We start from the raw sequence: 27,505 nt of genomic DNA, 5'->3' as shown, positions 1-27,505 counted from the left end.
CCATTCAGCCCCTCGAGCCTGCTCCGCCATTCAATAAGATCATGGCTGATCTGATTTTGGCCTCAACTCCACTTCCCTGCCTCTTCCCCATAACCCTTGACTCCCCTGTTGCTCAAAAATCTGTCTATCTCCGCAATGAATATATTCAATGACTCCACTTCCACCCTCTCTGGGGTAAAGAATTCCAAAGATTCACGACCCGCTGAGGGAAGAAAATCCTCCTCATCTCCGTCTTAAACGGGCGCCCCCTTATTCTGAGACGATGCCTCACAGTCTGCTAATATTACATAAGATATTATTCATTCCCTTTCTGCAGGTGCCTTAAGCAAGTAGAGAGGCTGGTAAATTAACATCTCCTTTTGCCTCGCACCATCACCCCTTTTATCATTTAATCTCTCCTGCCTTCCGTCCTATCACAGACCTCCCCTTTTGTCCATTCCTTTCCTCCCCCCTTTCCCTGCCCCCTGCACTTGCTTAAAAACCTGTTCCATCTCCAGCTTTTTCCAGTTCTGACGAAGGGTCATCGACCTGAAACGTTAACTCTGTTTCTCTCTCCACAGATGCTGCCTGACCTGCTCAGTATTTCCAGCGTTTCCTGTTGTTATTGCAGGCAGTATTGCTTACTAAAAACAGGCGTCATCAATGCCACGAAAAAGCTTAACTCAGCTGTGACAACAAGAAACAGGCATGACAAACGGGAGGTCTCAAGAATTTCATCGAATTATCAGCTTATGATGTTCCGAAGACACCGGCTGCATCAAATGCTGCCTTTGTACTGTCAGAAACACTACCGTTAAGTCTCATGTACAATCCTCCAGACACTTGGATTACTCAAAATAGAAAAAACATTGAGTGCCTGCCATCAGTTCTTATAATATCTGCCATATTTGTGAGTCAGATGCAGTGGATTAAAATATTGCCCTTCACATCTGGGACCCCCCCCAGTCAAATCCATCTCACACTGATGGAATTAAAGTCTTTTCTCTCTGATGGTTACTGGGGGGGTCTAAGTGAATTCGATTTGCAGTTTCTACCACGACAGGGGATTAGAAAGAGTTCTTGTCGAGAATTCCCACTGGCTCTTCACAGATATATTTGTCAAACACTGGGGTCCTTGGAAACTGTGCTCTGGAATCGTAGCGTGCACTCAGGGGGAGAAATTCGGTTGGTTAGCGCCTCCCGTTAGTGCCTCCGAGGGGTGCTAACGGGGCGCTAGGAACTTAGCGCCCGAGCGCGACGATTTTTAGCGCCGCTTGCGAAATTGACCAGTCGTTTTGCGGTAGCGCTAAACACTACCGCCACGGTCTCCTGCGCCCGCAGCTAGTGACGTCAGTCAAGCGTGCAACGCCCCGGTAGTGCCCTAACCGGATATTGAGTCGCGCCCCCTGCCTTAGTGCCTGCCGCTAGGAACGACAGGTAGAGGGGAACGTTTTCAAGTCGGGAAGGGACTGGGGGAGCGCCATTTAAAGGCGGCCGCTTCCTGCCTTTTCTTGTCGGCAAAATTTTTGGTTTTAACGCTGTCCTAAGGAGTTTTGGCCCTCAGCACCACTTTTGAGGTTCCTAAGCGCCGAGCTCTTTCCCTGGGCCTATCCATTAGTGCTTCCAACACAATTGCTTTCGAGGTCTCTCCAGGCCGAGATTCAAGGCTGCAATGAGCAGGGAGTGGCTGACCAGCAAGATGGCCCCTCCCCTTTAAGAACTGGACGGCGCCAGTCTGTCTGGCTTCCATGGTAACGGACATCGCCTGAGCCTCGGTAGCGTTCTGAGGTAGCGCCTCGCTCCCTGACGTTAGTGCCTTAAGAGACGCCTGATTTAGCGCTCAAATCACCTCCAGATGCGATAAGAGGCGAATTTTGTAGTCGGAGGCGATAATTAGCGCCGGGCGCTAATCTTGGCGCCCGGCCAATATTAGCGCCCCAAAATGGGCGATACCGAATTTTTCCCCCTTAACCCCTTCCTCTCACTGTCAGAAACAGTAGTTAAGTGGAATCTACAATACCCCAGACACTTCCAACACCTCCTTCCTCTCCTTATTGTTTTAACAGTGGTTTAGAGAAGCTTTCAAAGGCTACTGCCAACAAAGATTTTTCTATCAGACCGAGTTTTCCAGACTTTCCCTCAGTAATGTCCCAGGTTTTGGTTTGGGGACTGATTTATTCCCCTCCCTCACGGCCATTTTTGTTCAATTTAGACATTTTGACCTTCCTTTTTCCGTTGTGTATATCTAGCTATAGGTCGCCAACTCTGGTTTGACGTATTCGTCACATGACCCCCCCGCCTCCGACCGCCCCACCCGGTCAATCGCCCGCGTTCGTCAGCAATGTGTCAGCCGCGGCTCAGTGGGCAGCACCCTCGCCTCTGAATCAGTAGGTTGTGGGTTCAAGTCCCACTCCAGGGACTTGAGCACAAAATCAAGGCTGACACTCCCAGTGCGGTGCTGAGGGAGTACCGCACTGTCGGAGGTGCCGTCTTTTGGATGAGACATTAAACAGAGGCCCCGTCTGCTCTCTCAGGTGGATGTAAAAGATCCCACGGCACTATTTCAAAGAAGAGCAGCAGGAGTTCTCCCTGGTGTCCTGGCCAATATTTATCGCTCAATCCACATCACTAAAACAGATGATCTGGTCATTATCACATTGCTGTTTGTGGGATCTTGCTGTGCGCAAATTGGCTGCCGCGTTTCCTACATTACAACAGTGACTACACTTCAAAATGCAGGAAACTTTCGATTAACCGGCCCCTAAATAACCGGAACGCTCTATCCACCGGCAAAATTCAGGAGTCGGTTCCGTTAACTTTTATTACCTTTTTAAACTCCATTTGTTGCTGTGCAAGGGTGTAGCTGAAGCTGTTGCTAAGCTACAGAGACACTTGCAACTTGTGCCCATTGTTTTGAAGCTGTTAGCAACAGGGTTTGTTGCTTTATACGGAGCTCTGAGCTCCGTATCTTTTACTATAGCGTTCGGTTATCCGGAATGGTTGATGAACCGGCACCAGGTCGGTCCCGTCCGTGCCAGATACCAGAAAGTTTCCTGTAGTACTTCATTGGCTGTAAAGAATCCGGTGGTCATGAAAGGCGCTATAGAAATGCAAGTCTGTATTTCTTTCTTTTACCACACCTGCCACCCCAGCTAAGATCAGCACAGTCCAGGAATCAAACCTGACCTGTACACCCTGCCACTTACCACCTTAACCAGCTGAGCTATTGGGGCAGCTCCACCCCAAATAGATTCAAATTAACATCCCCCTTGCCTCACCGTTTCTCTCGCGCCTTACATCACCTTCCACGTCCCCTGAAGGGTCCTCGACCCGAAACGCTGACTCTGTTTCCTCTCTCCTCGATGCTGCCTGACCTGCTGCGTGTTTCCAGCATTTCCTGTTGTTATTTTGGATTTCCAGCCTCCGCAGGGGTTTTAACAAGTCGCTGTTTGTGGGATCTTGCTGTGTGCAAAAACGGAACGGCTGTGGCATTTGCGTACACGACAACAGCCACTGAATGTCAAAGTAATTTACCATGTGAAGTGGTTCGAGATGTGCGAGCCAGACGAATGCAAGTCTTTTACTACCAAATATTTAGATTAGAAAGAAGAAAAGCTGCCTGAAGATAGCTGCAAGACTGTTTATATAAAGGAAAGCTTATTATTCAATGTTAACGTACACCTTAGAATTGTCGACACATCTATCACCTAAAACGCTAATATGCTCCTGATCACCGCGGTAATGCAGCCTAGTTATCCTGATGAATGAAAAGTGGTTCATTAACTGCTCACGAATCTGGCACAATTGCTGTCTTAATAGATGCTTTTCAAAACCATTACATGAATGACTCCTTGCAAGTAATCGCCTTAAATAGGCACTATTAGCTCAATGGGCAGGTTCCTCTTCAATCGTACAGCCAACTCCCTTGTGCCCTGTTGAGCTGCAAGCGTGTTCTAGAGGTTGGCTTTTACAACGCAACTAAGATTTCAAAAGGTATTTGAACGGACTGACACAACCATTGCTAGTCCCCGTCATAACCTGGTGCCGATAATTTATAAGCTGAGAATAGCCCTTTAGGGAAGAAAGATTAAAAGAGTATGAAGTAGATCTTGACGCTGACTTCAAAAAGACTTGCATTTCTATAGCGCCTCTCACGGCCACCGAGCGTCCCAAAAGTGCTTTACAGCCAATGAAGTACTTTTTGCAGTACAGTCACTGTTGTAATGTGGGAAACGCGGCAGCCAATTTGTGCACAGCAAGCTCCCACAAACAGCAATGTGATAATGACCAGATAATCTGTTTTTTGTTATGTTGGTTGGGGGATAAATGGCCAGGACACCGGGGAGAACTCCCGCTGCTCTTCTTCGAAATAGTGCCGCGGGATCTTTTACGTCGACTGGAGAGAGCAATTTAACGTCTCATCCGAAAGACGGCACCTCCGACAGTGCAGCACTCCCTCAGCACTGCACTGGAACATCAGCCTAGATTTTTGTGCTCAAGTCCCTGGACTTGAACCCACAACAGTGGAAATAAAAATCGGGAGAGATATAAAACGGGCTGCCAACTTGCTACCACTCGTTTTACACTTTCGCACAAAGTCAAGATCTACCCCCTTATCTATCTATATATATAAAACAGTATGTCTCTCTGTCTGTCCGGCTATACAATCAAAAGTTATAGAGCGTACCTACACATGTGTTATATCAAAAGAAAGCTCATCATTAGGGGACTCTTGTAGGCGTATTTACTTTTTGGTCGGACAAAAATTGTTCGCACATTATACAAAAAACCTTCAAAATTCCACTCATTATCCACTCATTAGCATTGACTGACGTCAAGGTCGACCAATCCTGTGCCGTCATGATTGACCAATCCTACAGTTCAGTCACCTGATGGTTGACCAATCGGTGTGTGTGTGGGCAGGACTAATCGTTTTCATCTCAGGGATCTGTCAGCCATTATACAGCAGCCAGGGCACCTAAAAACTTTGGTAATCCAGGTCAGTTTCTTTTTAAAAATAAATAAGATTTACCAAAAATGTTTTATAAGTACTTTAACTTTCATCTTTGAAGGTATTAAAAGCTAGAAATGTTTAGGTTAAAAAACAGTGCAAAACGGGCCTAGGCTTCTCCAACTGCCGACAGCCCAAATCCAGTCCCAGGCTCCCGGCCCACACATCCACCAGGCCCAAAAAAGCCCTGGAAACTGCCGACAACCCAAATCCAGTCCCAGACTCCCGGCCCACACATCCACCAGCCCCAAAATTGCCCTGCAACGCGGGGCTCCCCTGCTGGTATTTTATATAGAGCCTTTCACGTCCTTACAATGTCCCAAAGCACTTCACAGCCAAGTAGATTTGGAGGAAAGCACAACGACCAATTTTCACACAGCAAGTTCCCAAAAAAAGAGATGAACATTGGGAAAAGCCCCTGGGCTTCTTCAAAGAACTACCATGGATCTTTTACTTCAATGCAAACAGGCAGATGGGACCTCAGTTTAACGTTTCATCTCTGACAAGGCAGCCCTCCCTCAAGCATTGCACTGGAGTGTTAGCCTAGATTATGGGCTCAAATGGCGTGGGACTTGAACCCACAAACCTTTTGATTCGGAGGTGAGAGTGCTACCAACTGAGCCAAGCTGACACATACTACAGGAAGTCAGACTCGTATATCCTATAGTAAAAACAGAAAATGCTGGAAATACTCGGCAGGTCAGGCATGGAAACATAGAAACATAGAAGCATAGAAGATAGGAGCAGGAGTAGGCCATTCGGCTCCTTGAGCCTGTTCCACCATTTAATGAGATCATGGCTGATCATCCAAACTCAGTACCCTGTCCCTGCTTTCTCCCCATATCCCTTGATCCCTTTAGCCTCAAGAAATATATCTAACTCCTTCTTGAATATATTTAATGAATTGGCCTCAACTGCCTTCTGTGGTAGAGAATTCCACAGGTTCACCACTCTCTGGGTGAAGAAATTCCTCCTCATCTCAGTCCTAAATGGCTTACCCCTTATCCTTAGACTGTGACCCCTGGCTCTGGACTCCCCCGCCATCGGGAACATCCTTCCTGCATCTAGTCTGTCTAGTCCTGTTAGAATTTTATAAGTTTCAATGAGATCCCCTCTCATTCTTCTAAACTAGCGAATACAAGGCAGCATCTGTGGAGCGAGAAACAGAGTTAACGTTTCAGGTCAATGACCTTGTGTTAGAACTGGAAAAAGTTAGAGATGTAACAGATTTTAAGCAAGTGCAGGGGCAGGGAAAGGGGGGAGGGGAGTCTAGAACCAGGGGTCACAGTCTCAGAATAAGGGGTCGGCCATTTAGGACTGAGATGAGGAGAACTTTCTTCACTCAGAGGGCGGTGAATCTTTGGAATTCTCTACCCCAGAGAGCTGTGGAGGCTCAGTCGTTGAGTATATTCAAGACAGAGATCGATAATTTTTTGGATATTAAGGAAATCAAGGGATATGGGGATAGTGCAGGAAAGTGGAGATGAAGTAGAAGATCAGCCATGATCTTGTTGAATGGGCCAAATGGCTGACTCCTGCTCCTATTTCTTATGTTCTTATGTTATGTTCTTATGTAGAACAAAAGGGAAGGTCTGTGATAGGCTGGAAGGCAGGAGAGATTAAATGACAAAAGGGATGATAGTACAAAGCAAAAGGGGATGGTAATGGGACAAGTAAAGAAACAAAAGATGAGTCAAGACGAGGTGTAAATGGGGATGGCAGAATCATCAACAGCTGTCATGTGAAAAAATAGGGGCAGAGGTTATAGTCTGAAATTGTTGAACTCGATGTTGAGTCCTACATCACAACAGTGACTACACTTCCAAAAGTACTTCATTGGCTGTAAAGCGCTTTGAGACGTCCGGTGGTCGTGAAAGGCGCTCTAGAAATGCAAGTCTGCTTTTCTTTTCTTTTTCGAAGGCTGCAAAGTGCCTAACCGAAAGACGAGGTGCTGTTCCTCGCGCTTACGGCATATCCTATACTGCTTAGTGCATTAGCTTAATACGTTTTTAAGCACATTCTTGAAAGGAGAGGAAGCTTCCACAGCAAAGACGCAGCCTCAGTAACCCACAGGCTTCTCTTCCTCATTAAATGACTCGGAGATGCCTTCTTGCGTGTAAGCCGCAGGGTATAACTGCAAGCTGCTTAGCACATTAGTGGCAATATGGAGGGGAAGTGATTTAGTGCAGGGCGTAATCCACAAGCGTTTACATTTATCCCAGGTTGCGTGAAGTGCTGCACAATTGTGGATTAAGAATTAGAAACAGGGCTTATTTTTGAGTGAAGCTGAGCAAAAGCACACCACAGAGCAACTCACTTGTCGTATTTATACTCTATTGGAAAGATTGGCTAGGCTGGGAAAACTCAGCAGGTCAGGCAGCATCCGTGGAGAGAGAAACAGAGTCAACGCTTCAGGTCGAAGACCCTTCGTCAGACGTCAGTTCTGACGAAAGGTCATCGACCTGAAACGTGGACCTAGAAATTCGGTGGGCTGCGCCACCACTTAGCGCCTAGAGAGGGCACTCAGTGGCTTTAGCGCCACTGGCCACGCCTCCCGCGAAATTTAGCGGGGCGCTAATGGCGGCGTTAGCCTGTAGCGCTGCGTCGCCACCGATGACGTCATCGGTGTGTGCAGCGCCCCGCTACCACCCCGAACGCGATATTGGGTCGCGCCCCCCGTAGCGCCGGTCGCAAATCGCGACCGGTTCACGGGGCCTACCTGTGGCGGTAGTGGCGCAAATTAAGGTGGAGGTGCGGGGCGGCCATTTCTTTTGGTGGCCGCCTGCCAGCACCTCCTCGCGCCGCCCTCCCCGGCCTCCTGATCCCCCGGGCAGTGCCGGTTGTGTCCCAGGAGCCCGGCAATTCTCCTCGGTGCCAGGCTCTTTTGCCGGCACTCGCGATCGGTGATCGCGCTGGTGCAGGCCCCTCCCCCTTAAGGGGAGGAAGGCCTGCAGTACCGCAGCGCGCCGTGCCGCAGACGTTGCGCTGTGATATTCAGTTTCAGCGCCCCAAGAGGGATGCGGGGCGCCTCGAGCCTCGCCCCGTGTCCCTCTTGGGGCGCTCAAACTGAATATCGGGCTGGCGCTCCCGGCTCCGTCCGGGGCGGGACTTCCGGCGCCCAGGCGAGCTTGTCGCCCCAAACGCGGCGCCACCGAATTTTTAGCCCGTTAACTCTGTTTCTCTCTCCACGGATGTTGCCTGGCCTGCTGAGTTTTTCCAGCGTTTTCTGTTGTTATTTCGGATTTCCAGCATCCGCGGTATTTTGCTATTGGTTAGGCTGGGGTTGTTTTCTTTGGAACAGAGGAGGCTGAGGGGAGATTTAATTGAGGTGCATAAAATTGTGAGGTGCATAAACTGATGAGGGGCCTGGATAGTGTGGATAGGAAAGACCTATTTCCCTTAGCAGAGAGGTCACTAACCAGGGGGCATAGATTTAAAGTAATGGGTAGAAGGATTATAGGGGAGTTGAGGAGAACTTTTCTCACCCAGAGGGTGGTGGGGGGTCTGGAACTCACTGCCTGAAAGGGTGGTAGAGGCAGAAACCCTTGTCACATTTAAAAAGTACTTGGATATTCACTTGAAGTGCCGTAACCTGCAGGGCTACGGACCAAGAGCTGGAAAGTGGGATTAGGCTGGAGAGCTCTTTGTCGGCCGGCGCGGACACGATGGACCGAATGGCCTCCTTCTGTGCCGTAAATTTCTATGTCCCTACGATTGTGCCAAAGCATCTCAATGTGCTTGTATTGTAGTTATTCATCCCCTCAAAAATTGCTCTCACTACTAACATCACCAGTACTTAAAACAGCTCAAAACACACTTTCTTTACAAAACCCAATCTTTGGCCGAGCAAAATCAGTAATGGCACGGTTAATTGTTTCTCATAGTTCAAGTGGCATTGAACAAAAAGAAAATGTCATCGCAACCGTCGCCCTCTACCGAAATCCTGGTTGGAACGAGCAGCTCCCGTGCAGCTGAACAAAGATTCCACCTCCCCACCATCGCACTCCGCTGAAACCCTGGCAAAAAGAACACCGTGTCCTGCCGCTTTTCTCTTCTTTCCCGCGTTTCCCGTTGCAGTTTGGAAGAGTCGTGCTTCACAGAGCTGTGTACCAGAGCTCAGAAAGCACCGCTTATATAAAACCCTGTTTTAGCACGAGATGTCGAAAATGTTCACTTGTTCGGCGCGGTTTAGTCTAAAGGAAAGGTATTGCAATTGAAAAATCTGAAAACGCTCCCCAGGGGTTTACTTCATTCTGGTAGCGCATGTTAACCAGTGCCCTACCAAAGCAAATTAAATCCCAGCAATAAAATGATCAGCACACTGTAAAGAAAGAAAGCATTTATACAGCACCTTTCACGAGCACTGGATGTCCCAAAGCGCTTTACAGCCAATGAAGTACTTTTGAAGTGTAGTCACTGTTGTAATGTAGGAAACGCAGTACCAATTTGCGCACAGCAAGCTCCCACAAACAGCAATCTGATAATGACCATATAATCTGTTTTAGTGATGTTGGTTGAGGGATCAATATTGGCCAGGGCACCGGGGAGAACTCCCCCTGCTCTTCTTCGAAATTGTGCGGTGATCTTTTACGTCCACTTGAGAGGGCAGAGGGGCCTCGGTTTAACGTCTCATCCGAAAGACGGCACCTCCGACAGTGCAGCACTCCCTCAGCACTGCACTGGGAGGGTCAGCCTGGATTATGTGCTCAAGTCTCCTTGGACCAGTGGATTGTTCTCTCAACTGGTTAAAGGGGCACTATCTTCAGGAAAAGTCTTCAACAAACTTTTTGTTTTCATTTGAATGGGGCAGAAGGGGTGCGTGTCAAGTACAAGGGATGCAATGACACATTTGGACATGAAAAATATCTTGTGCTTGACATACAAATGGAAAAAAGCTCTTCTCAACACTCCTCCACAAAGAGAGTGTGAAGTATTTCAGCTTGGACACAGGTATAACTAACTAGGGTCATCATCTATCAATTTTTGACACCAATGGTTCAATTTTTAAACAGAAGTCCATTTTTCCACGTAGAATGGTGTGGGACATTAGTTATTCTGGCTGTCACAAGTTCTTAATGTCTGGCCTAGAGGGTGAAAAGTGAGTAGGAGAGTGAGTATTGCAGCCACCAGTCTCAGACTGTTTAATGTTTCCTTAATTCTTAAGTCAGAAGGTCGTGGGTTCAAGTCCCCACTCCAGGAACTTGCACACATAAAGCTAGGTTGACACTCCCAGTGCAGTGCTGAGGGAGCGCTGCACTGTCGGGGGTGCCGTCTTTCGGATGAGACGTTAAACCGAGGCCCCGTCTGCTCTCTCGGGTGGACGTAAAAGATCCCGCGGCCACTATTTCGAAGAAGAGCAGGGGGGAGTTCTCCCCGGTGTTCTGGCCAATATTTCTCCCTCAACCAACCATAGCAAAGACAGATTATCCGGTCATTATCACATTGCTGTTTGTGGGAGCTTGCTGTGCGCAAATTGGCTGCCACGTTTCCCACATTACAACAGTGACCACACTTCAAAAAGTACTTCATTGGCTGTAAAGCGCTTTGAGACATCTGGTGGTCGTGAAAGGCGCTATAGAAATGCAAGTCTTTTTTAAAAATTCAACCCAAGGGGTTTTACCTCCAGCCACCCACTGAGCCCATTCCAAGCACTGATCGGCTGTGTGAAGAGCTTCCTAGTCAGTTCGAAACTTGTCTTTTGCCAGGTCGAGCCAGAGGGGAACAACCACTGGATGTGGGGGGGGGGGGGGCGGCGGGATTGAGGCGATGTGCTTCCCCATCGTTTTTAGGAACATTCGGAACAGGGGGAGGTCATTCAGTCCCTCCAGCCTGTTCAACCGTGCTCGACCTGGTTATCAACTCCGTTTACCAGCCTTTGATACATGTCCCTTGACAACATTATGCCAACAAAACTATCGATCACAGTCTTAAAATTTCAACTGACCCAACATCCACAGCCTTTTTTGGAGGAAGGGAAGGGATTCCTGATTTCACACATGAATGACCTCTCTCTAATTTTAAGACTGTGCCCCTTGTTTTGGATTCCTCCACCCTTCTCTGTACCTACCCTATTGATTCCCTTTGTCACTTAAAGCACCTCAATTAGATTCCCCCCCCCCGCCCCCCCCAACCGTCTAAACTCAAGGGAAAGCAAGCTGAGTTTAAGCAGCCTGTCCTCGCAATTTAACCCTTTAATCCCTGGCAGCATTCTGGCGATTCTGCGCTGCACCCCTTCCGAGGCCAATATATCCTTCCTGGGGAGCAGTGCCCAAAACTGAATGCCGTACTCCAGATGTGGTCTGACCAAGGCATTGATTTAAAAAAAGGCTTACATTTCTATAACGCCTTTCACAATTACCAGATGTCCCAAAGTACTTTACAGCCAATGGAGTGTGGTCACTGTTGTAATGTAGCAGCCGTTTTGCGCACAGCAAGCTCTCACAAACAGCAATGCGATAATGACCAGATAATCTGTTTTAATGGTGTTGATGAGGGATAAACATTGGCCCCAGGACACCTCCCCTGCTCCTCTTTGAAATAGCGGCCGTGGGATCGTTTACGTCCACCTGAGAGAGCAGACGGGGCCTCGGTTTAATGTCTCATCCAAAAGACGGCACCTCCGACAATGTGGCTCTCCCTCACTACTGCACTGGGAGTATCAGCCTGGATTTTTGTACTCAAGTCTCTGGAGTGGGACTACGAACCCACAACCTTCTGACTCGGAGGTGAGGGTGCTGCCCACTGAGCTGACACTCAGCTTCCCCGTCCCCACCATTCCAAATCCCAGACCAGCCACATCACTCCCCCCACTCCAGACCTTGACACCAGATTGCACCTCCAGTTATTTTTTGCACCTCCCCAGAGTCATGGCTTAAGTGCGAAAGTCCTGTCCCAAATTTGCATTTTGCATACATTCACTATCTGACATTTGCATCTTTCTCTCTAGGAAGTTCCGGACTTCTTTTAGTTTTAATCACTCGAAAGTTGCCTAAACAGAGAGAGGGAAAAAAAAAGGAAACCTCGACTCAAATCGATAGCTCACCGATGTAGAAGTTGGTGGCTGTTCTCATCTGCCGATGTCTGCTGATCACGTAAATGACCAGCGAGTTGCCGACTAGTCCCACCAGCATGATCAAGGCGAAGAACAAGGGGACGAGCCAGGCGTCGGTCAGGAAGGGGGGGCTCTCCACGCCCGTGAAATTGAAGCCCGGCATATCGCTGCCGATACCTGGCATGTCGCTGCCGATACCTGGCATATCGCTGCCGATACCTGGCATGTCGCTGCCGATACCTGCGCCGATACCTGGCATGTCGCTGCCGATACCTGCTCCGATACCCGAGGTGCTGGAATCGGCGGACCCTGTGACCGCCTCCAACCACGCCGCCTTGCCGTTTCTAACAATCGATTCGATACCCCGACTGGCGCCGACACCGCTCTCGATACCCGCGGTGTTGCCGCTGAACGGGCGGGTCGGGACGATACCGGTGCCGATACCTGCATTGACTGCGCTGGTGTGTCGATACATCGCCGAGTTAAAAAAACAAAAACAATCCCACTTGCAAAATTTACAATGCAATAATCTTAGACTGGTGCAAATGACACGGCACAGAAAGCCTCTTAAGTTCTACTCAAAGCTGGGAATTTTCGCTATAAGTGATTTTTCACTCCGTGCATCCCGAAGACAGTCGATCCTGACTTCTTAAATCCGCAGCTCAGATGTGCTGAAGTTACTGAACGACCTTTCATTGGTGCTGCCCTGTCTGGGCTGCAAAGGCTTTGGATGCTCCTCAGGTCCTGCTGCTGTTGAATGATGCTGTGCTGGGATCAACTCGATTGGTTGTCAATGACTGAGAGAGGCGAAGAGAGGCAGCCTTCAGGGGAGAACAACCTGCCCCTTGCCCACAAGCTCCAAGGGGTCGATTGCACCCCACCACCCCACCCCGCCCCGCGCCCGACTTCAGTGACTGCAGGGGTAAGGGGCGAAGAGCTAAGAGCTAAACCTCCCCGAGCAGAATCCGAGTAAAAAGCATCTGTTAAACCCGTGAAGCAAAGACCAACCTTCGCGCCTCGGAGTGAGAAACAGAAAAGGATGACCTGCATTTCTATAGCGCCTTTCACGGGTACCGGGCACCCCCAAAGCGCTTTACGGCCAATGAAGTACTTTTTGAAGTCCGTCGTTGTTGTAATGTAGGAAACGCGACCGCCAATTTGCGCACAGCAAGCTCCCACGAAACAGCAATGTGATAGTGACCGTGGGTCATCTTGTTTTTTTTTTAGTGATGTTGATTGAGGTATAAATATTGGCCCAGGAGGAATTTCTGCCAACCGTTTAAATGTTCGAGGGCAGAAGCAGAGGCCGGGGGGCAGGAGCAAAGACGGCCTTGTGAGATAAAAAGCAGAAAGGGCTTTTAAATACACAGCCGGGTCTGTCAGCATCCCGGGAGAGGGAACGGAAAAGGTTGGGAATGCACAGCAGTCAGATGTCATAGAAACATAGAAATATAAAAGATAGGAGCAGGAGTAGGCCATTCGGCCCCTCGAGCCTGCTTCGCCATTCAATGAGGTCATGGCTGATCATCCAAATTCAGTACCCTGTCCCTGCTTTCTCCCCATATCCCTTGATCCCTTTAGCCTTAAGAAATATATCCAACTCCTTCTTAAATATATTTAATGAATTGGCCTCAACTGCCTTCTGTGGTAGAGAATTCCACAGGTTCACCACTCTCTGGGTGAAGAAATTCCTCCTCATCTCTGTCCTAAATGGCTTACCCCTTATCTTTAGACTGTGACCCCTGGTTCTGGACTCCCCCGCCATCGGGAACATCCTTCCTGCATCTAGTCTGTCTAGTCCTGTTAGAATTTTATAAGTTTCAATGAGATCCCCTCTCATTCTTCTAAACTCTAGCGAATATAAGCCCAATCGACCCAATCTCTCCTCATACGTCATTCCTGCCATCCCAGGTATCAGTCTGGTGAATCTTCGCTGCACTCCCTCCATGGCAAGAACATCCTTCCTCAGATAAGGCGACCAAAACTGCACACAATACTCAAGGTGTGGTCTCACCAAGGCCCTGTACAACTGCAGCAAGACACCCTTGTTCCTGTACTCAAAGCATCTGGGTTAAGAAAGAAAGACTTAGAGTCATAACGGCACAGAAGGAGGCTATTCGGCCCATCGAGTCCGTGCCGGTTCTCTGCGGAGCAATCCAGTCAGTCCCATTCCCCCGCTCTATCCCCGTAGCCCGGCAAGTTTATTTCCCTCAAGTGCTTATCCAGTCTTCCCTTGAAAACATTAAGTGTCTCTGCTTCCACCACTTCCGTCGGCAGCGAGTTCCAGGTCCTCACAACTCGCTGTGTAAAAAGTTTTCACTCACACCCCCCTGTATCTCTTGCCCAAAACCTTAATCTGTGTCCCCTAGTCCTTGTACCATCAACAAGTGGGAACAGCCTTTCCCCGTCATAATCTTGTACACCTCGATCAAATCACCACTCAACCTCTTTTGCTCTAATGAAAACAAATCCAGCTTCTCCAACCTGTCCTTGTAGTTAAGATCCCCCATCCCCGGAACCACTCTGGTAAATCTCCTCTGCACCCTCTCAAGGGCCTTCACATCCTTCCTAAGTGTGGTGACCAGAACTGGACGCAATACTCCAGTTGTGGCCTAACCAGCACTTTATAAAGGTTCAGCATAACTTCTCTACTTTTGTACTCAATACCTCTATTTATGAAGCCCAAGATCCCATATGCTTTGTTAACCACTCTCACTATGTCCCGCCACCTTCAGGGACCTATGCACATTAACTCCCAGGTCCCTCTGTCCCTGCACACTCTTTAAAACTGTGCCATTAAGTGTATATTGCCTCTCCCTGTTCCTTCTGCCAAAATGCGTCACCTCACACTTCTCTGTATTCAATTCCATCTGCCACTTGCCTGTCCATTCTGCTAGCCTTTCTATGTCCTGTTGCAGTCGATTGATATCATCCTCACTGTTTGCCCCACCCCTAATTGGCTAATTGGGAAACCAGATGTGGCTAACTGCATTTCTGATTGGTAAATAAAAAAGTGAGTAATGGCCTCCATCGTTGGGCATGTGATCCCATGTGCGCACGACATACGCATGTGAACTTTAACCTTTCTGTGCGTTTGTTGGAAAAAAGGCAAGGTATAAAGTTGAGTGTGCGAGTGCGTTTTGATCATTGTGAGTGCTTTACTTCCTTGGTCACTGGATGGTGGTAGATGTTTGTTCAGTAAATACACACGTAAAGTGCAGTTACCTGTATCGTGTGAGTGCGTAAGGTGCTTTCTACTAAAATCAGTCCACGTGGCTAAAATGGTGGCACTGCAGCCACACCTGGGCACTAGTCAGTGATTTGAATTGGACAACCCTGGGCTAAGGAGAAACAGTGAATACATGGTACGGTCTCAGTTATCTATCCAGTGGTTTGCAGACTTCTCTGTGTGGGATGGGGGCGGGAGAGGGCGGGAGTGGTGGGGGCAGGGACGTAGGGGGGAACCTCCCCTCCTCTCCCTCACGCTCCCCAGGACTGACTGCCCTAACTTTCAAAAGGCGGGCTTAGCTTCTCAAAGGCAGACAGTGCGGTCATTGTAGAAAATGAGTTTTATTAGCGTACGGCAACAGAAAGAATGCGCCAATAAGTCAGAGACAGAAAGATGCAGAAATCTGAGAATGGACATCCAGCAATGGAACGAGGCCCTGGGAGCCCCTCACCGGCCCTGTAGGGTCCAGGACCTCCTGATATAAATACCTGTCTCTACGACCATTTGCGAATGTCACATGGTCCTACTGTGCAGATACCTTATCTACTTTTAGGCGTGCGTTTTTTGATTTAAATGTACCACGACTTATCCAGATATGTATCTCTATTGCGCTTTTCACGACCACCGGACGTCCCAAAGCGCTTTACAGCCAATGAAGTACTTTTTGAAGTGCAGTCACTGTTGTAATGTGGGAAACGCGGCAGCCAATTTGCGCACAGCAAGCTCCCACAAACAGCAATGTGATAATGACCAGATAATCTGTTTTTTGTTCTAAACTCCAGCAAGTACAAGCCCAAATTTAGAAGAATGAGAGGGGATCTCATTGAAACTTATAAAATTCTGACAGGACTGGACAGACTAGATGCAGGAAGGATGTTCCTGATGGTCGGGGAGTCCAGAACCAGGGAGCAGTTAGATATATTTCTTAAGGCTAAAGGGATCAAGGGATATGGGGAGAAAGCAGGGACAGGGTACTGAATTTCTATGTTTCTATGTTTCTATGAGAGAGTAGCTTGGCCCAAGGTAGGATCGAAAACCTTAAACGCAAGAACAGGGAAAAAAAGCAAAACACGATGGGGAAGACCAGACCAATTTTAAATATATATCTGAACCTTCTCCAATGCATCAAATTGCACCCATTCCTCCAAACAATTCTCCAGTGAGATAACTTTTCACATCGTCAAACGTCCTTGAGATACGAGTCTAGGAATTGGAAGGAGCTGCAGCCATCTTACAGCCGTAAAAGGGGCACCTAAGGTCCAAGATGGTGGATGGCATGCGCGCGCTCACTCCGCGCTGGAAGTGCGCCGTCCACCATATTGGTTAGGGCTCCTCCGTAGGTGTCCAGGGCGCCCTCCTGTCACAGGTGTTAGGACCTTTGCATACGCACATAAGGGGGGCCCATCGCCTCTTTGAAGCCCCCCCGCTTTTGCAAAACTCGACTGCGACAGATCTTGGCATCCGCCGTGCGTGCTGCGGTCAGTCTCTTCAGGCGCATGGTGGCCAAATCTGCAGGCCTTAAAAGGAACTGTTGGAGGCTTCCGCTAGAAAGTTGGGTTTCAACTGATATTACTTCCGGGAGGGCTCCTCACGACTCCACATTAAATCCACGGGCCGCTGCCGGCCACTGCTCGCACCCCCTCCTTCTGATTGCCTCCCTTCCCCACCCCAACTTCGGACTCCCCTAAGGATCCCAGCTGACATCCGAGATGGCCGATCTTGCTGCCCGGCCCAGGACTGGCGGGCTGCGGGCCAATTTGCATCGGTCCTGTCGCGGGCTTCATTAGGCGTGATCCAATTTCTAGGCTGTGACCACATATATAATTAGCTTGATTATCAACACTTTACCATTGACTGGACACTTGAAGTGAATGATCAATATTTGCAGCTAGCTCCATTTCCTTCTCCGCCTTTACAAAAGGGCAATTCTTCATCACATCCTTCATTCTGTTCCTTACATTTATCTACATTAAGTCCACCTCGTCTTTCTCAGTCGATCTTTATAAGTATGGAAGGCAGTGACTAGTGGGGTACCACAGGGATCGGTGCTAGGACCCCAAGTTATTCACAATATATATTAATGATGATCTAGACGAGGGAACTAGATGTAATATCTCCAAGTTTGCAGATGACACAAAGCTGGGTGGGCGTGTGTGCTGTGAGGAGGATGCAGAGAAACTCCAGTATGATTTGGACAGGTTGGGCGATTGGGCAGATGCATGGCAGATGCAGTATAATGTGGATAAATGAGAAGTTATCCACTTTGGTGGCAAAAACAGGAAGGCAGATTATTATCTGAACGGCAATAGATTGGGAAAAGGGGAAGTGCAACAAGACCTGGGTGTCCTTGTGCACCAGTCGCTGAAGGTAAGCGTGCAGGTGCAGCAGGCGGTTAAGAAGGCAAATGGTATGCTGGCCTTCATAGCGAGAGGATTCTAGTACAGGAGCAAGGATGTCTTGCTGCAGTTGTACAGGGCCTTGGTGAGACCACACCTTGAGTATTATGTGCAGTTTTGGTCGCCTTATCTGAGGAAGGATGTTCTTGCCATGGAGGGAGTGCAGTGAAGATTCATCAGACTGATACCTGGGATGGCAGGAATGACGTATGAGGAGAGATTGGGTCGATTAGGCTTATATTCGCTGGAGTTTAGAAGAATGAGAGGGGATCTCATTGAAACTTATAAAATTCTAACAAGACTAGACAGACTAGATGCAGGAAGGCTGTTCCCGATGGCGGGGAGTCCAGAACCAGGGGTCACAGTCTAAGGATAAGGGGTAAGCCATTTAGGACTGAGATGAGGAGGAATTTCTTCACCCAGAGAGTGGTGAACCTGTGGAATTCTCTACCACAGAAGACAGTTGAGGCCAATTCATTAAATATATTCAAGAAGGAGTTAGATATATTTCTTAAGGCTAAAGGGATCAAGGGATATGGGGAGAAAGCAGGGACAGGGTACTGAATTTGGATGATCAGCCATGATCGCATTGAATGGCGGAGCAGGCTCGAGGGGCCGAATGGCCTACTCCTGCTCCTATCTTCTACGTTTCTATGTATTGAGCTAGTTCTTTTTGTGTGTTATTTATCGTCCTGATATTTGTCACCGGGCCACATAACTTGGTACCATCACTTTTCCGTTCCATGTATTTTTCAGCCTCTCCTCACAGCTCGGTGACCTTACACCTAGACTACACCTTTCCGTCCTTCTCTGAATCACCTTCACTGCTTCAGTATCCACTCATAAACTTGGCAATGAAAACAGAGCGCAACACGCTAACCAGAGTCCCACCAATGAGGGTAAATGAGATCAAGGGTCGGAAAGTTGGGCAGCATACCCGCTTCATGCCGCTTTACCGATTTTCTAATGATGATGCAGCTTCTTGCTCCCGTTGACCGAGGCTAAGACCTGGGAGGGAAACTTCCCGAAATTTATCCTAAGATTCACAGAGTGTCAACTACTCATTCACTACAATTCTGAATGTAGCTGCCTATAGAGACTGAGGTAGGCTTATCCCGACATGTTAACAAAGGATCCCAACAAATATAGGAGACAATAGAAAATAGTGGGCTAACAACAGAAAACACTGGAAAAACTCAGCAGGCCAGGGCAACATCCGTGGAGAGAGAAACAGAGTCAACGTTTCGGGTCGAAACCCTTCGTCAGAACTGAGGAAAAAAGGCAGGAAATGAAACCGATTAAAAGGCAGATTGGGGGCTGGGAAATGGGGGAGGGGATGAAAGAAGAGATATTAAGAGATAGTCAAGGTGAGACGAGATGGTAATAGGACAGGTAAAGAAACAAACAATGGCTCTAGATGAAGTGTGAAATGCGCTGGCAAAGTGAGAGACAGCTGCCATGTGGGAGAGAGAAAAAAAGGAAAAGGCACAAACCAAAAGTGTGGATAAAAAAATATAAAAATATGATAGGGGCCGAGGTTATGATCTGAAATTGTTGAACTCGATATTGAGTCCGAAAGGCTGTAAAGTGCCTAATCGGAAGATGAGGTGCTGTTCCTCGCGTTTACGCTGAACTTCCGTGGAACAATGCAAGAGGCCGCGGACAGCAGAAAATACTGGGTTCCTCCTTTGGTTCAGCGAGTATGTAGCTGAGCTGTATAAACCCACGCCTCACCCCTACCTATCTCTGTAGCCTGCTTCAGCCCGACAACCCTCCGAGATCTCTGCGCTCCTCCAATTCTGACCTCTTGCGTATCCCTAATTTCCTTCACTTGTAAGGAAGAGACGACCTCTTTTGACACAGTTTTCAAGCTGGGCATTCAACCAGCATGCTTTGGGAAGCTGGGAACAGTGCTGATGTCGGAACAGCTTGTTTTTAAAATTAAAACCTGCTGAGCTGTGGCAAAACAGCGAAACCAGACGGTGCTATCAAGAAGGAACAAAGACATTGTGTAGTCAAAGGAGATGCCTGTGTAAACAATGAGGGATTAGGTCTTGAGGAGATAACACAGAACTCAATGGGGCTCTTCAATAAACAATCCTTATCAGAAAGTTTGCGGGAAGGGGATTAGTGCCAATTAACTGCCTGTTAATTGTTAAATGTAAAACTAACTGAGTTTAACAAACAAAAGCAAGAGAACTACGAATACAGGTCTAGTCAGTTCGGAGGCTCCACGAGGACTGCCTGGGCGGTCCCGTGGCTGGCGTCATGACGTCATCACGTTTTTCCCGCCGTTGGGGGATCCGCGCTCTGTACATGCAAACAGTATATACAAAGATACAGATTCAGGCTGTAGCTAACACACTGTTAAACGGAATTATATACATTTGATCAGAGTCCATTAGTGGCTCCGCCACATTCTCTTTTCCTTTAATAAACGACCTCGTTTAATCCCGCAGATTGGAGGGTGGCAAATGTAACCCCACTATTTATAAAAGGAGGGAGAGAAAACAGGGAACTACAGGCCGGTTAGCCTAACATCAGTAGTAGGGAAAATGCTAGAGTCTGTTATACTGGATGTGATAACAGGACACGTAGACAATATCAACGGGATTAGACAAAGTCAACATGGATTTATGAAAGGGAAATCGTGTTTGACAAACCTACTGGAGTTTTTTGAGGATGTAACTGGTAGAATAGTAACTGGGAGTACCAGTGGATATGGTGTATTTGGATTTTCAGAAGGCCTTTGATAAAGTCCCACATAAGAGGTTAGTGTGCAAAATTAAAGCACATGGGATTGGGGGTAATGGATTGAAAATTGGTTAACAGACAGGAAACAGGGAGTAGGAATAAATAGGTCTTTTTCTGGGTGGCAGGCAGTGACTAGTGGGGTACCGCAGGGATCAGTGCTTGGGGCCCAGCTATTCACAATATATATCAATGATTTGGATGAGAGAACCAAATGTAATATTTCCAAGTTTGCTGACAACACGAAACTAGGTGGGATTGTGAGTTGTGAGGAGGATGCAAAGAGGCTTCAAGGCGATTTAGACAAGTTGAGTGAGTGGGCAAATACATGGCAGATGCAGTATAACGTGGATACATGTGAAGTTATCCACTTCGGTAGGAAAAACAGAAAGGTAGAGTATTATTTAAATGGTGATAGATTGGGAAGTGCTGATGTACAAAGGGACCTGGGTGTCCTTGTACACCAGGTGCAGCAAGCAGTTAGGAAGACAAATGGTATGTTGGCCTTCATTGCAAGAGGATTTGAGTACAGGAGCAAGGCTGTCTTACTACAGTTATACAGGGCCTTGGTGAGACCACACCTGGAGTACTGTGTGCAGTTTTGGTCTCCTTACCTAAGAAAGGATATACTTGCCATAGAGGGAGAGCAGCGAAGGTTCACCAAAATGATTCCTGGGATGGCAGGACTGTCATATGAGGAGAGATTGGGTCGACTAGGCCTGTATTCACCAGAGTTTAGAAGAATGAGAGGGGATCTCATTGAAACTAATAAAATTCTGACAGGGCTAGACAGACTGGATGCAGGGAGGATGTTTCCCCTGGCTGGGGGGTCTAGAATGAGGGGTCACAGTCTCAGGATACGGGGTAGGACATTTAGGACTGAGATGAGGAGAAATTTCTTCACTCAGAGGGTGGTGAACCTGTGGAATTCTCTACCACAGAAGGCTGTGGAGGCCAAGTCACTGAATATATTTAAGAAGGAGATAGATAGATTTCTAGACAGAAAAGGCATCAAGGGGTATGGGGAGAGAGCGGGAATATGGTATTGAGAGAGAGGATCAGCCATGATCATATTGAATGGCAGAGCAGACTCGAAGGGCCGAATGGCCGACTCCTGCTCCTATATTTCTATTGTTTCTATGTTAAGAACTTTTGGGTGATTTATTAATTAGTTCCTTTGTAATTCGCGGGTCAAAACAAACTAAAAGCCTGAGAATAGGACAGCGAGGCTTACACACTCCACCAGTGGCGGCCGTGCCTTCAGCTGCCTAAGCCCCAACCTCTGGACTTCCTTTCCTCTCCGCCTCTCTACCTCTCTTTCCTCCCTTTAAGACGCTCCTTAAAACCTACTTCTTTGACCAAGCTCTTGGTCGCCTGCCAATGTGCACACAGCAAGGTCCCACAAACAGCAGTGAGATAAATGGCCAGATACCTCGGTTGAGGGAGGATTATTGGCCAGGACACCGGGAGAACTTTATGTTCTTCTTCGGCCTTTAATGTTCACCTGAGAGGGCAGTCGGGACCTCGAACAGTACTGCACTGAAGTGTCAGCCTGGATTAATAGCTCAGTTCTCTGGAGTGAGGATTGAACCCACACTAGAGACTGGAGCACATAAGCAGTCTTCAGTCCCGACGTCAATGAAAATGCTAGGCGCAAAGCAGATCTGAGGGAAAATAAATCACTTGTCCTAATTATAAATCTACTATGTGTACATCAGTAAGAATATAATAACATTGTCATGATAATACAATACTCCCATATATCAAGACAGATAAAATCCACAACAAGATAAGGTGTGAGCTCATTCATGCCTCTGACTGCTGATTTGATAAGCTCTCAAACTCAACACGATAACAGCATGTGACGTAGATTATAAACCTCCCTGGCAATCCAGAATGGTCCTGGATAACCTGTGGCAGCTCACAACTCCGGATGCTGCAGGGAATGTATCCGCCAGGGCACAAAATCATTTATACATCCAGGATTAAATCGGATATACGGCACAGAAACAGGCCATTCGGCCCACCCAGTCCATGCCGGCGTTTATGCTCCACTCGAGCCTCCTCCCGTCTTTCCTCATCTAACTCTATCAACATTTTAGTTCTTATGTTAATTAACTACTGTGATTATTTAGTTATAAAATAATTTTAGCTTGCGAAGGTTATTTATTTGTTGGTACGGATGGTTCTAAATGTTGTGATAATTCAAAGTCAATTTATGCGTTATATTCCGGATTATCCAATCATTTTAACAACAACTTGTATTTATATAGTGGGCTCGAATTTCCAAGCCCCGTGGAGGCGGGTTTGGAGGCGGGAGTGGGGGGAGAATTGCAGAATCGGGGGGCACGAACCCTTCCCGCCCCCAACCCACCTCCATGCCCGTTTCCCAGGAGACGGGTATCCGACCTGTGCTGGGAGCCGCCTCCCCGAGGCAGGAAGGGGATTACTGCTACTTAACTGCCTGTTAACAGGAAGTTAACAGGCAGTTTTTGGCCTAATCCCTATTTTTATCCCTGAAGTGTGGGCTGCCCGGCGGCTCCAAACCACGCCAAGTTTGCGAGGCGGACCGTCGGGCTGAAGGGCTTGGAGGGTTCGAGATGTCCGGTGTTCAGGTGAGTGACGGGTGCATGAGTGCAGAGGTAAGTGTGTTTGGTGTGTGTAAAGTGTATAAATAAGTTTTACTTACCTTTACTTTCTCCTGCAGGCTTCCTTCCTTCAGGTCTCGGGAGTCCCTCATCTCACTGGCGCAGAAAGCAGAATGGCCGCAAGCTGTCAAAAGTTGCAGCATTCTGCTTTCTGTTCTGGAGAGATTTCTAACTGAGTCTGTGGAGAAGGACTCAAGTTAGAAGTCAGATTGTCAGTGTTTGACAGCTTCACAGAGCTGTCAAATGCTGATATTTCATCTGTCAAAAGCTCTTGACAGATGAAATGTCAATCCCTGATGTAAAGTCTGTGGGTTGTGCAGTTAATAAATACACAGACTTCAGAAGTAACAAACAAACAGGTCTTTACTACTCGAAGGTCCGGGCGAATCTGCCCCAGCAATCCTGCCACAACACTTATATACTGGTGTGGTCACTATCGGTATTACAGTATACAGAAGCCAAACAAATAGTGCCACACCTAAAGTAGTTCTCTTAAAGGTGAACGGTTACATTCAATAGTTCCCTTAAAGGTAGACGGGTACATACACTACAATCCTCCCTTTTTAGCTTATTACTTACAGAGTCCCCGTTAAACATACATATCTTCAACTTCCTATAAAACAAATTACAGATATAATCTCGGTGGAGTCAATGTCATATAAAACAATTTACAGATATAATCTCGGTGGAAACAGTTCACAGGTTCAGTCTCTGCGGAAACAGTTCATAGATTCAGTCTCTGATCTTGACTCGTTCCGAACAACATTTCTTTGGTGTAGCCGGTTCACCTGGCTAGCGTGACTCCTCCATAGCCTTTTTCTTGACGTAACAGCTTGAACTTTCATCCTGTTGAACCAGCAGTGCGGACTTTTACAACCAACTGGCTGTCTTGACATTTTCCAGTTTTTCAACTAATTTAGCTCCTTTCGTAATGTCCCGCCTGGGATGGTAGAAGTACTAATATTTTAGACAGTTATTATCTTCTGCTTCTTCTTTTTCTTTTCTGCCTTTTTGAAACTCTCGGAGCTCCTTTCTCAGCTGCCAGCTGTAGCGCCACCAACTCTCTATGTTCCTTAGACCTTAAGTGCTTCATCCAGATTTCAGCACTTTGGGAGTTTTCATCACAAGCTGAGCAGACCACATCCTCATAATATTCAGTGTCACTCAACAGGTCATGGTAATATTCGGGTTCGTCCTGAGTTAGGCCAGCGAGAGAGCCTTCTTCTTCCTCCTCACCCGTCTGGACGTTAGCTGACGGTGGTTCCTTCCCTAGACATCTTTCTTGAAAAGACTTCTTCATGCATTCATATTCATCCCGCTCTTCCTGGGTTATCTGCCATTCTTTCACGACGGACCTCATTTGTGAGTTCAATACCTTCCCTTCCATCGGGAATTGCGTTATCAGGCTATTTAAACCTTCCACTGAAGTAACGGTTTCCACATTCTTCTGTTCACCTTGACGTGATTCAACGTACTTTTGGCATCCTTGTAAAATTTGTGTTGCCACCTCAGCTATCTCCGTGACTTTTGAGAGCTCCGAACTCGTTCCCCCTGAAGATTGAAGCTCGTGTTCAGATTGTTCCCCTTGCAGAGTCTTGTCCTTCAGCATATGAAGGAGTTGGCTGACCGTTAACTCTTCCCTGGGAACACGGTGGATCAGAGTCTTCTCCATTTCATCCACCTCTTTCTCCAATACTTCCACCTTACGTTCCTCTTGAACTTTGGCTTTCAGCGCTCGGAAAAGTTGCGCCCTGATGCTCTCTAGTTCATGTTCAGGGACCATTCTTACAGTCTCTGAGTTTCTTACAGTTTCCTTTTCTTCCACTGAAAGGATTCCCAGTTGAATCTGTTCTTCAAGTTGTTGAACCTCGGTCATTGCCGCCTCATATTTGTCTTGGGTGTCCTTCAATGTTTTTATAAGTTCTTGGACATCCTGTCTTTCATGCTCTGCCATGTTTTTCACCTCTAATTTCTCATCTATGGATGGAACTTCTACCGATGAGTCTGTCTTGGCCTTGAGCTCATCAAGAATTTCCTGCAGCCTTTGGACTTCTTGCTCATGTTCAACCTTTAGTTGTTCATATGCTTCTACTGAAACTAGCTTTTCGGAGGCTGCCGAGTTAACCCCCTCCAGAATTGTAGCCTGGGCCTGTTCATACTGTTCTTTCAACTTCTCACACTCTGCTTGTAAGGAGTCGTAGAGAAGAACTGGAATAAAATCCTGGCTTCCTGAAGATTCCTCTTCCTTTGGTGTCTTTTCCTCCCGCCCGCATGGCTCTACCGGCGCTGGGTACACCCCGTTAACGGAGGACAGCTCAGCCGCTGGACTGGCTCTCGTGCAGTCTCTCTCCCCTTGCTCGGCTCTGTCTCTCTCTCCCACCCGCACGGTTCCTGTTCGCCTCCCAGCCCTCTCGCAGACCGGTGTTTCCCTCCCTGGCTGCGGCTGGGTTTCTCTTCCCGCGCCTATTCACAATCTCAACGCTTCATGGCTGCGGTCGCTGCCCGGCTTTCCCGCCGATCGAGGTCCGACTGTCTCACGACGCCGTTGGACCTGACTTTCTGACCGGCTCCGTTCCCCCCTCGACCGTGGTCGAGTGCACAGCCCTTATCCTCCGGATATTCTCTACACCTTCCCCTACTCACAGTCTCCGCGGCCGCCTTGTTTCCTGCTGATCGGCTCACTCCGCACCGTGGTAGAAGGGTAGTCAGTGCCTGTTGCTGATGGAAGCTTTTGTTGCTAAAGTCTTCCTCCTTCCTCCTGCTGCAGCCTCGTGTTTTCTTTCAGCAGCACGACGAGGACGGTTGCCTCTCTTCGACGCTCTTCGTTGCTTTGGTAGTCTTGCCGCAGGGTACGATCGGACTCGTCGCCACTGTAAAGTCTGTGGGTTGTGCAGTTAATAAATACACAGACTTCAGGAGTAACAAACAAACAGGTCTTTACTACTCGAAGGTCCGGGCGAATCTGCCCCAGCAATCCTGCCACAACACTTATATACTGGTGTGGTCACTATCGGTATTACAGTATACAGAAGCCAAACAAATAGTGCCACACCTAAAGTAGTTCTCTTAAAGGTGAACGGTTACATTCAATAGTTCCCTTAAAGGTAGACGGGTACATACACTACACCTGACGTCACCTGTAACCGGGTGTCCCTTAATTGGCCTGCTGAGCCCACTGGGCTGGGAAAATCGCGTGGGTTGGCCACAAATCGATGGAGGCGGGACTACAACCCAAAAAGTGGGAGTCCCGCCTCCATCACGTCCCCATTGACAAAATCCAGTCTTAGTGTCTTTAACATCCCAAGATGCTTCACAGGAGCGATTATCAAACAAAATTTGACACCGAGCCACATAAAGAGATATTAGGGCAGATGGGGAAAAGCTCAGTCAACGAGGTAGGTTTTAGGGAACGTCTTAAAGGAGGAGAGAGAGGTGGAGAGGTTTAGGGAGGGAATTCCAGAGCTTAGGGCCTAGACAACAGAAGGCACGGCCGCCAACGGTGGAGCGATTAAAATCGGGGATCCGCAAGAGGCCACAATTGGAGGCGCGCAGAGATCTGATGGTTGTGGGGATGGAGGAGATTACAGCGATAGGGGGAGGCGAGGCCATGGAGGGATTGGAAAATAAGGATGAGAATTTTAAAAATGTAATTAGGCAATGTAATTAACACAGCAAAGTAGGAGTTCAGGTCATTTGAAAAGCAACTTTGAATTAAGAGGGTTAGGAGTGTAGAAAAGTAGGTTCGTTACCTGACTGCCCGGTTCCATTGCCCTGTCTCGGTCGGGACAGTCTGCAATATAGGGTGTCAGCGGCTGAACCCAGTGGCCGTCTGGATAGATACATAGAAACATAGAAGATAGGAGCAGGAGTAGGCCATTCGGCCCCTCGAGCCTGCTCTGCCATTCAATGCGATCATGGCTGATCATCCAAATTCAGTACCCTGTCCCTACTTTCTCCCCATATACCTTGATCCCTTTAGCCTTAAGAAATATATCTAACTCCTTCTTGAATATATTTAATGAATTGGCCTCAACTGTCTTCTGTGGTAGAGAATTCCACAGGTTCACCACTCTCTGGGTGAAGAAATTCCTCCTCATCTCTGTCCTAAATGGCTTACCCCTTATCCTTAGACTGTGACCCCTGGTTCTGGACTCCCCCACCATCGGGAACATCCTCCCTGCATCTAGTCTGTCTAGTCCTGTTAGAATTTTATAAGTTTCAACGAGATCCCCCCTCATTCTTCTAAACTCTAGCGAATATAAGCCGAATCGACCCAATCTCTCCTCATACGTCATTGATGATTTGCAAGCTGTAAACCTTCCCATAGGGAGAGAAAGGAAGAGGCTACAGAGAACAGTCTCAGATATCACAAAGTCACTTCAGATAAGGACCTAAGAGCAGCACACTCAAGAAGAGCACATAGTACCGAGGACCTAAAAA

The 27,505-nt window shown here is 47.8% G+C and overlaps 1 protein-coding gene across 1 annotated transcript in view; it reads right to left on the bottom strand.

Moving 5' to 3' along the window:
• The window catches only part of LOC147097669 (G protein-coupled receptor 54-like), a 55,980-nt gene extending 43,081 nt beyond the window's left edge, over window positions 1-12,899 (bottom strand). The window contains exon 1 of the mRNA XM_085971666.1: window positions 12,033-12,899. Coding sequence (XP_085827792.1) covers window positions 12,033-12,516 — 484 coding nt within the window. The 5' untranslated portion in view covers window positions 12,517-12,899. The remainder of the gene's footprint in view (window positions 1-12,032) is intronic.
• Between the last annotated feature and the right edge of the window lie 14,606 nt (window positions 12,900-27,505).

The sequence above is a fragment of the Somniosus microcephalus genome, chromosome 31 (genome assembly GCF_052327205.1).
Source record: "Somniosus microcephalus isolate GS21.2 chromosome 31, FLI_Smic_1.0, whole genome shotgun sequence".
NCBI lineage: Eukaryota > Metazoa > Chordata > Chondrichthyes > Squaliformes > Somniosidae > Somniosus > Somniosus microcephalus.
This window is presented reverse-complemented; position numbering and strand designations above follow the sequence as displayed.